At 50.0% G+C, this 10,074-nt stretch overlaps 1 protein-coding gene across 1 annotated transcript; it reads right to left on the bottom strand.

Moving 5' to 3' along the window:
- Positions 1-4,375: 4,375 nt before the first annotated feature.
- Positions 4,376-9,623, bottom strand: PRKAB1 (protein kinase AMP-activated non-catalytic subunit beta 1). Its single transcript, XM_015817471.1, has 8 exons — positions 9,472-9,623; positions 8,187-8,414; positions 7,363-7,529; positions 6,746-6,839; positions 5,867-5,981; positions 5,471-5,604; positions 4,655-4,723; positions 4,376-4,566 (listed from the first exon to the last, which is right to left on the bottom strand). Exons 2-8 carry the CDS (start codon positions 8,343-8,345, stop codon positions 4,489-4,491), a joined length of 816 nt encoding a protein of 271 aa, XP_015672957.1. The 5' UTR covers positions 8,346-8,414; positions 9,472-9,623; the 3' UTR covers positions 4,376-4,488.
- Positions 9,624-10,074: the final 451 nt, after the last annotated feature.

The following is a 10,074-nucleotide window of genomic DNA, read 5'->3' as shown; positions in this document are numbered from 1 at the left end:
GCGCCACAAGCCTCCACCCTCCCTCCCTGAACTCCAGGAAGAACACAGAAATATCCAGAATTAGGTGCACCACCCATTTCCCCCACGTCACCCCTGACTGGGCTCAAACTCATTCCGGCAATGGCGTTTAATCCAGAAGGACTAAAAGTTCGTTGCGAGGATCGGCTTGCGTTCCAGTGGATTTTCCCTTCCGCCTTCCTGTCCTGCCCTGGGGTCTCCTTTCTCTTTTTTCCCCCTCATCCCTTTTGGGGAGGGGGGGAATGGGGGGGCGGCGGGGCACTTTGTACGACTGCTCCTTTCAAAGCAGTCCCTCGATTTTTCTATTTCGCTTTTACCTACCAAATCTCAAGCGACTGAATTCATCGGTTGCTTCCAGAAAGTTTTTTGGGGGGAAATTTTACCATTCCAAGTCCAAAATTTAAACAACAAAAAAAAACCAACAACAACGCAGCTGTCGGCACAGCTCTGTGATCTGCCGGGTTGCTGGGAAGGAAGGTCATTTTAACAATTCCCCCCCCCCCCTCCCCAACGTGCCTCGACCATCTACGAAACATTGTCCAGCGGTCTCTCGCCCTCTGCATCAAAAGGCTCCCGGGGGGTCTCAAGTGCCCCGTTCATATACACACCCCCACACCCAGGCCTCCACCCTCCCTCCAGGCTTCCTGCATGGCGATTCCCTGCATGCTTCCTGCACCGCCATCCTCTTGACTGCAGCCTCCTTTTCAGTTGCTTTGCTCGATATTGTATCTCCGTAATTTTTCCCGTGTTCAAATAACCGAAGCCTTTTTGAGACGATGCTGCAGCCCGAGAACCATCCTTGTGGAACTGGGGAAACGGAAGGCGCTGGAGGAGGAGGAGGAGGAGGAGGAGGAGGAGGAGGGACGGCTCTCCAGGCCCCCGCTGCAACTGAGCCAGATCGAGGCAGGGCGGATTCCCCATCCGGCACAGGCACACCGAGCGAGAGGCCGGAGCGAGAGCAGGAAAGCTGAACCCGTGGCCCAAAGGAGCAAGGAAAGTCACAGAAGGGGGGGGGACCTTTGTGCCATCCAGAGGAAAAGGCCCCCCCCTCGCTTTGGGAAGTAATGTGGGCAACAAACCAGCTGTGGCTATCCTGCCAGCAACAGCCCCGTCTTGCTTCTCATTCTTGACTCCCACCGAGCTCAAAACAACACCCCTTTTGGGCCGCAATTTGCTTTTGCTCTCTTTTTTTTTGCTCCCAGCTGGCCAGAGCAAATCCACTGTGCCTCTGCTGGCTCCTTTGCCCCCCACCCCCCCAGCACCGCCCTACGGAGAGGCCCCCATCTCTCCCGCTTCATCGGTGCCCTTCGGATTGGGTGGGTGGGGGCTGTTGTGGAGAACAGGGTCAGGCTGATTGCATTCTCCGGTGGTTTTGTCAGGAAACGTGCACGGATTTCCCATCTCCGGAAGTCCCGAAAGTTCTTTAAGGTCTTTGCATCTCATGGGGAAAAAACTCCTTACTAATTAATAATGATAATGATACTAATAATATTAATAATGATTATCCCTCATTACCTGAAAACTCGGCTTCTCGAGCCCTTGAAAGTGTATATCTCTTGTGTCTTGTTTGTGAAATGCTTCCTGCTATAGAATAGCTCAAAACACTGTACATATTTACAAGAAACTTTATATTCGTAAAAAAGAAAAAAAAAGCAATCAAATCAGTTTCTACTTTTTTTATTGTAAAGCGTGCAGGGGTTTTTTTCTCTCTCTCTCTCTTCCAAACCTCCAGCCCTTTTGTTTGAAGGGGCTTCAAAGTCGTCCCCCCCTAATCTGGCAGGTTCCCACGATTAAATTGCGCACTCTTCTTTCTCTTTTGCAAGCCACAACTCGGTAGCGTAAACGAAGGCTCTAGGCGCGACAACCACACTGAAGTTGCCTTTACCGCCTTTTTGTGATCACAAACCCCAGGAGAAGGAACAACTCAACCCCTCACTTGAAAAGTATGGAATTTGCTATCAAGACAATAACCAAATAAGACACTTCACTCTACCGCCTGGCACGGTGCGATGGGCTTTTTCCTTCCGGCTGGGATGTTTTTCAACCTTGTCCTAGAGAGTCTTCCTACGTCACCATTGCCTTTTAAAAATGACATCTGTTTAATTGTAATTGCATAGAATCATGAAATCATAGGCTTGGAAGGGGCCTTAGAGGTCTTCTAGTGTCCAGCCCCTTGCCCAAAGCAGGAATCCTTATACCAATCCTGGACAGATGTGTCAATGACCAAAGGTATTTTGGTCCAGTTGCCCTGATTTAACTTTAAAAAACAAAACAGGACAAATGGCTGTCCAATCTCTTCTGGAAAAACCACCAGCTGTTCCAGGAAATTCCTCTCTCTTTCTAGGCTGATCGCCCTCTGACCAAGCTTCCACCCATTCCTTCTTGCAATTTTCACTTCCCGACAGCTGAATTGGGAAGGTGGTGGCAAACTATAAAATTTTAACGCAACTATCATTTTTCTCAAAAGTTGCTCAATAAAGGTTCAGCCAGGGGCTTCGTTGGGAGGTTGTCCTACCTTCTCCTTGATAGCAGAATCGGCCACCCCAACAGCATCCTGCAACCGGTTGGCCAATCCCACGATTAGGCTGCCTGTTGATTTGAAATCTCAAATTTTATCTTCTCTCCCACCCAGCAAAGCAGCTGAGCCCAAGGTCTCAAGTTCCCTGGCGTTCCCCTGGTCCTATCTGGTGCTTCAGTTTTTCCAAACTTCCTGACACAATTCAGGATGCAAAAACCTCGGGAACACCCTTGGCAAGAGGACAAAAAATTCATCTTATCGCTGTAAATAGCTCTATTTTTTAAACAAAGCCAGTTTATACAGGGTCTGACGGAGTTTCTTCCGACAGGGAGAGCGTGTATATATGTGTCTGTCGGTCTCACCCAGGGTTTCTCGACCTTAAGCAACTTTTAAGAGGGGTGGACTTCAACTCCCAGAATCCCCCCAGAAAACCACCTGTGGACCTCAACTCAACAGAATTCTTCAGGCTGGCTGGGGAATTCTGCACAGTTGAAAAGTCTGCACATCTTAAACCTCGCCAAGATTGAGGAACACTGCTCTAATATAAGCAGTCAGCTTTAAGAAATTCTTTCACATTGTCTACCTAACCATTTATTTACTGGCCCACTGTGGGCAGGTGACCAGCAAGCCCCCCCCCCTCCCCTTTGGATCACCATCCGGCTCATAGACTCTCTGCATTAAAAGAATCAAACTGCTGCTTTGAGTTCTGTTGTGCCTAATCTTGAATGTATAAACGAATGGCAAGCTTGTTTACAAAATGTTCCTTTTTCTTTTGGTGTGCGCACACACACACACAAAAAAAATAATAACACTTATTGGAAGATTCTTGGCTTTGTTCTATCTCTCTCCCTGAGATTTGTAATCTGTCGCTCTTTCCTCAAACGGTGTCCTTGTGTTTCAATTCTTATTTTGCCCTCGAAGAAGCCCAAAATCACGATGAAGTGAAGGCTTTCCTTGGTCATTATCCCCCAGCCCTTTCCCACCTTCTTCTGCCCTTTGAGATTCCACCCTAGCAATTCCCAAGCTTCCCGTTCCCTCCACTTTTTTACAGGAGGGAAGATTGGCTCGCTCAGCCCCACGGATCAGGAAGTAGCTCTCCCCACATCTTTTATCTTAGACCTTATCTTCAAAAATACCAACCTCTCAACATGAGCATAAAACACGGTTGAACTTCGGAGCCAGACGGAAAGAGAAAGGGACAGGCCTGTTTTACACTGTGCCTTTTTTATTTATTAAAACCACTTCCTGAAACAGGGTAAATACCAACGACAAGACAGGTGGACCTAAAATACTGATTCGGAAGGCTGCCGTTGAGCCGATCATTCCAAAGAATAAAACTGCTGCTGGGACGGTTGAAGATCGCCGAGGATCCACAAAACACGTCGAAAGCACCGAGGCTGCTGACTTCCTGCCGGGGCGGGGAGGAGGAAGAGAAAAGAGTGGGCTATTTCCCCCTTCTTTGGTCCTTATTGCTGCTGTGATCAACTAAAAAGGTTTAAAAAAACGACGACGGCAGGTTTGGCCAGACGGCTGACGCAACTGTAGGATTACAAGAAGACATTTTCAGAAGCAACTGATTTGAGACACTCGTCTCCCTTTGGCTGTTGTAGCCGTCCTCTGGCTTTTCGGTAGAAAGCGTTGGAAGAATTTAATTTAATTTTCAAGGTTAATTGGCCTGCGTGGTTTTGGCTGTCCTCTGGGAGTTTCTCCCCCCCCCCTCCTTGCAGGCAGCTTCATGCTTGATTGACAAAACCAGGGCTGATCGTCTGGATCGAAAGAATGGGCGAGGAGAGGAGAAGCAAGGCACCAGCAGTTCAACCAAAACTTTTTCTGGGGGTGGGGTGGGGGCAGTTTAACAGCAAGGATGCTGCTGTCGAGTTTGGGGGCGTAGGGGATCCTCTGGATGGCAATTCCTTCTTCTCTCGCACCGGTCCGCTTTCCCTCCCTCTCGTTCATATGGGCTTGTAGAGCAACGTAGTCACGTATTTCTTCTTGTAACGGTGGGTGGCGCTCAGCACCATCACTCCGTCCTAGGGGAGAGGGAAGAGGGGAGTCCTCTCGGAAGATGGAGCCCCCCTAAAGAAGCCCCCGTGCCGCCGCGAGGGAGGCTGCTCTTACCTTGATGGACAGCGCGTAGAGATGGTTCAACATGACGTGATTCGGTTCCGGAAGGAGAGCTGGATCGCACTAAGCAGAAGAGCTTTGGGTTAGGGATTCGACCTCAAAGGGGCTCCGGGCCCAGGATGCTCATCCTGACCCCTCCGCCCCCCTCCAATACAGGTAGCCCTTGATTTACAGCCATTCGCTTAGTTACAAGCTGACATAAGACCTGTCTTTGCATTTAAGACCATCTCAGGATCAAAATTTAGGCACTTGATAACTGCCGAGTATTTCAGACAGGCGCAGCGTCCTGGGGTCACCTGATTCCCCATTTGCAACCTTCCCAGCCAGCTTCCAACAAAGTCAACGGGGGAAGCCGATTTTGTTTAACAACTGCAATTTGCTTAACAACGCTTAGCAACTGGGGTGAAAAAGGCTGTAAAATCGGGGGGGGGGGGACTCACTTAACCTTCTGCTTAGCAACAGTCCCAATTACGGCCGTTAAGTCAAAGGCTACCTGCATTAAAAGATGTGCTACAAAAACGGGCATCCATTTTTGCAGCTGCCTCCAAGACTCATCTCATCCCCGGCTTTAAGCCGGAAGGCAGCTCGAACAAAAGAGCAGGCAGCACCTGTAAAGTGCCTGAAAAAGCTCTCGTGTTGGGCTTCCTATTTGAAGCAACTCACACACACACACACACACACACACCACAAATGCTTAGCCTAGGCTTCATGCCCCAGAGAACACTGGGAGCTGTAGTTTCAGCACAACTGGAGAAGGCTAAGCCAGGCTAGGAGGGCGAAATGTTTGGCCTGCTTCTCCTCGTGACTTACGGAAATCCCCGTGTCTTTGTTCAGGATGACTTGCAGCAGGTGGGGAGGAAGGATAGGGGGCGACTTGAATCTCTCTTCCGGCTTAACGATGTATGGGTCCTGGTGATACGGTCCAGGGGGCGAGCTTGACAATTCTGGAGGGAGAGAAAGAGGGAGCATACTAGATCAGGGCTTGGCAGCTGTAAGACTTTAAGAATTCTGGCTGGCTGGGGGATTCTGGGAGTTGAAGTCCAGATATTCCAGCAGAGAGAAATTCCCTGAAGGTGGGGGAGCTCCAGTACAAGTCCAAAAGCTCGGAAGAGTAGATCTCTGTTTCAAGGGACCGACCCAGATTAGATCTTGCCATAAACCGAAGCGTCCTCCCTTCCCTTTCGGGTTTTTGCACGCGCGACTTACCTGACACGTCGGAGCACTTTTGGGAATCGACCATTAAAGCATCGAAAACTTCAAAGTCTGTCTTCTTCACTTGGATGATATTGTTGACCGTCCCTAGTTGGCTGGTCACCACAGCCTAGGAAGAGAGTTTGTTAGATCCAGCAGGAAAGCGGGTCAGATCAAACAGAAGGTTAGCCCTATATTGACTTTGGGGGGGGGGGGAGAATTAAGTTTGCCTCGCCAAATATGAGCCTTTCAAATGGAAAGCTCAGCTTAGATTCACGGAAAAGGTGACAAAAGGGGGAAGCTGGTTAAGGAGAGATCCAGCTTGGAACTAGGGAGGAATTTTCCCGACGAAGGGAACAATTAATCAGTCTCTGGAAGTTGTGGGTGCTCCATCACTGGAGGTGTTCGAGAAAAGATTGGGCAACTTTTTGTCCAAGAGGATATAAGGACTCCTGCTTGGGCAGGGGGGTTGGACTAGAAGACCCCCAGGGTCCCTTCCAGCCCTAGGATGCTATAAGTATTCTTCCCTTTGGGGGAGGGAAGGGCAGTCTCTTAAAACCAAGATTATCTTTTCTGAACAGTCTTAACTGACCCAGTTCCTGCTTCCTTGTGACTTTATGAAACACCATCAGGGAACAGCTTTTGCGCATGAAAAGATAGTTAACAGATTTATTGCTACGGATACATAGATGGCAGACAGCCAAATGCCCTTTCAGAAGTGGCTGGACCACAGCTGTTATTTCTCCCGACCAAAACGACCAGAAGAAACTTCAGCTAAGGAAGAGCTGGCGAGCCGGGGAGGATGCTCAACTGACAGGCGTCAAATGCAGAATAATCCATTTATTCCCAGGGTAACGAAACGAAGCAGATTCCCCCGAATAAAGACGGTCTCACCTCTGAAGGATCGTGAGTCCACTGGCCATCCACGAAAAACTTGTACTGGTGTTCGCCTTCTGGAAGATCGAGGATTGCTACGAAATTGTTGTGGCTGTGAAAAAGGGGGGGAATCACAACAGAATAACGTAAGCACAACAAACTGCTGGGTGACCCCCTCTCAGTCCAACAACCCACCTCGCAGGGCTGTTTGTTGTGGGGAAAATATGGAGGAAAGGAGCATTAGATAGGGTCGCTGCCTTGAGTTACGTATAAAGTAATAAAGGCAGGATAAAAATCTAATAACTAAACCGATAATATGCAAGCCTAGGTATTCGTAGGTAATGGATCTTGCTTAGGTCAACCTCCTGCACCCGTTTTCCTTCAGAGGCTAAAAAAGGGAGGAATAAAACAATCAAGCCGGGAGAAAAACAACTCGAGACAAAAGGGCAGTTTGGGAAAGCCAGGCGCCAAAAGAAAAACATTTGCATATTTATGGGATTGATAAAATAAGAAACTGTTCTTATATCTCTGCAGGTCAATTTGAAGAGACTCTGCTCATCTATGAACTAATTTCCCCCTCCCAACACACCCACACACCCCGCAGGAGATGCCTGTTTTCCAGACTCGCAGTTTACCTCCGCGTAAGCGGGAGTTTGCTCCAGTTGTTGAAGGAGCCCGATAAATAAACTTCTTTGCCTCCGCCGGTCCACCGGAAGACGGTCGGCTGAGCTTGTGTGGGGGCTTTGTCGCTCACTTCTAGGTCGTGTTGCCAAGCCAGGAATTCGTCTTTCTCCATCGGAGCCTAGAAAACAGCAGACTTCGGGAAACTGGCCACGATCGTTCCGAGATCATAGCTTGCGAAAGGCCAGGGTGGCATCTGAGGCCTTGCCACGTGTCCCACCCACCCCAAAAAAGAGATGGAAAGGACTCCGGACAGGGTCTGCTGTACATCAGCACACCAAGGACGACAGCTCGGCCTCCTTGCTATCATAGACGCTCCTCAACTTACGACTGGTTGCTTAATGACTGTTCAAAGTTACGACAGACTCCCCAAAAGCTACTTATGACCCGGGTTCAAAGTTCCCGCATCCCTTTTCCCGCCGTCCCATGACCACATTTTGGGCGCTTCGGCAACTGGCCTGCATTTACAGCAGTTGGCTGCACCCTGCAGTCATGGGACCACCCTTGACAACGCCTTTTTGCCAGAAACTGACATTTGAAGGTAGTCCTCAATTCGTTTAGTGGCCGCTCAAACTTACAACGGCACTGGAAAAGAAGTGACCCATGACCATTTTTCAGACTTAGGACTATTGCAGCATCTCCGGGGTCAGGTGGGCAAAATTCAGAGCCTTGCCCACTGACTTGTATTTATGACGGTCACAGCGTCCCAGAGTCGCACAATCCCCTTTTGCGACCTTCTCACGAGCAAAGTCAACGGGGGAAAGCCGGATTCACCTACTTTCATTTCTTCTGCACTGAACAGGTCAGCATCTTCGGGACTGTCCATCAAAATCTTGGGCCTGTCTCCATCCTTTGATCCCCCAGGGCTGTCCCTTCGAGCTGACTTATGGCCTCCGTGGCGCTCTACGCCAGACCGTTCGCTGCTGGTGTTCCCCATGGCTCTTCAAGGGTCAGGGATGGCGGCTGGCAGACGGATAATCTTTATTTTGATCACCAGCTAGTCGCCCTTGTAAAAGAAGGAAGAAAACAGGGCAGAAGAATCCAGACCATAAGAGGAGAAAACAAACTTTATCTACAGAAAACAATCAAATGCCTGGACGGGAATGCATTGTGCCGAATAAGAGGGCACGTCCCCTCCCCCAAAAGGTTAATTCACCTCAATTGATCTTCCATCGTTTATCAATCACTTAATGACCCACAAGAGATTTACTGGCTCCCTTTTGACTCTTCCCCCCCCCCTGCAACTATTTTTACATACTCATCAATCCTTAGGAGTCAGTATTGGCTTCTTTCGGGGGACCCTGCCCTGGATTCCCAATTTGGCAAATATTTGAATGGGAAAAAATGAACCATCGTCATCATCAAGAAAGACGCCACCATGGTGCTCATCAAGATCATCGTGATCAAAATCATCACCACGATCATCAAAATCATCAAGAAGCCATCAGCATCATCATCATCAATCAAAATCATCAAGAAAGAAGCCACCATGGTTGATCAAGATGATCATGATCAAAATCATCATCAAGAAGCCATCATGATCATCAATCAAAATCCTCATTAAGAAAGAAGCCACCGTGGTTGATCAAGATCATGATCAAAATCCCCATCATGATCATCAAGAAGCCATCATCATCATGATCATCAATCAAAATCATCAAGAAAGAAGCCATCATCGTGATCATCAAGATCATCATGATCAAAATCATCATCATGATCATCAATCAAGATCATCATCATCATCAAGAAAGAAGCCCCCCACCAGGATGCTTTTTTGCGCTGGGCTTTTTTCTTTTTTGGGAGGATTGTTGCGAAGTTACAAAAGGGCAACTCCTCTCGCCCCCCCCCCTCCCCGTTACAAAACCCGGGCAGCCCAGGGAGGGTCGGGCCAGCCATGGAGACCCAAGAGCCCCCGGGCGAAAGCTCCTCCCGTCCTACCTCGCGGGGCTGTCGTGAGCGCGCTCCTGGCGGGGCAAAGAATGCGCCGACGAAGCAGCCCCCAAACCCCGCCCCTCCCAAACCGGGCGCCGCGCTCTGCACACGCTCAGGAACCCCGAAGTCACCTCGCGTCGGGAGAGCCGCCGATTGTGAGCGCCACCCGGCCACATTCAAAGCCCGGAGAGGCCCCCGCGGCTCACGCCGGTCTCCTCCTTCCCGTCCCGGCTAAAGAGCAGCAACAGCCGCCGGCGTAGATGGCAAAACTACCCGGTTCCTTCGCTTCCGAGCCGTCGCTTCCGGCCCCGCCCCCTTTGGTAGGTCTCTCCTTCCGGTTCCTGTAAGAGGCCGTCGCATACGACGCTTAGGAACGCGCCTGCGCGTCAGAGTCCCCCCCCCGCGCGCGCCGGCCGGAGTTAAAGGACTTCGCTTCGCTCTGGGCTGCAAAGACCGCAGGTGGCCAGGAGGGGGCGGCAAAGGATTAGGAGTTCCATGCTGGCCGAGGGACCCGGGAAAGGCGGAGACTGTTGGATGCTGTTAAAAGGTATTAAAAGGTTAAAAGGCTGCCGGCTATTCCAGGTTAAGTTTCCTCGTGCAATTGACCGATGGGGATTTTGTGAATGCCGACGGCGTTCAAGGGCTGTTCCAGACTGTTTTGGGCTTGCAGCCAAGGCGCCTATCGCAATTGGGACCAATCTCTGCTTTCTTTTGCTCTAGCCCCGGGGTAGGCA

This window comes from Protobothrops mucrosquamatus, unplaced genomic scaffold (assembly GCF_001527695.2).
Source record: "Protobothrops mucrosquamatus isolate PMUCROS unplaced genomic scaffold, P.Mucros_1.0 scaffold593, whole genome shotgun sequence".
Lineage (NCBI taxonomy): Eukaryota > Metazoa > Chordata > Lepidosauria > Squamata > Viperidae > Protobothrops > Protobothrops mucrosquamatus.
The sequence above is the reverse complement of the archived record's forward strand: the minus strand, read 5'-3'. Positions and strand labels throughout refer to the sequence as shown.

What these genes read in the sequence shown, in the direction of transcription:
- PRKAB1 (XM_015817471.1), bottom strand. Translation starts at nt 8,345, where the DNA reads ATGGGGAACACCAGCAGCGAACGGTCTGGCGTAGAGCGCCACGGAGGC. An exon ending in AAACTCCCGCTTACGCGGAG is followed by an intron (nt 6,840 to 7,362) that starts GTAAACTGCGAG and finishes CCTTTTTCACAG; the next exon opens with CCACAACAATTTCGTAGCAA. An exon ending in AAAGTGCTCCGACGTGTCAG is followed by an intron (nt 5,605 to 5,866) that starts GTAAGTCGCGCG and finishes CTCTCCCTCCAG; the next exon opens with AATTGTCAAGCTCGCCCCCT.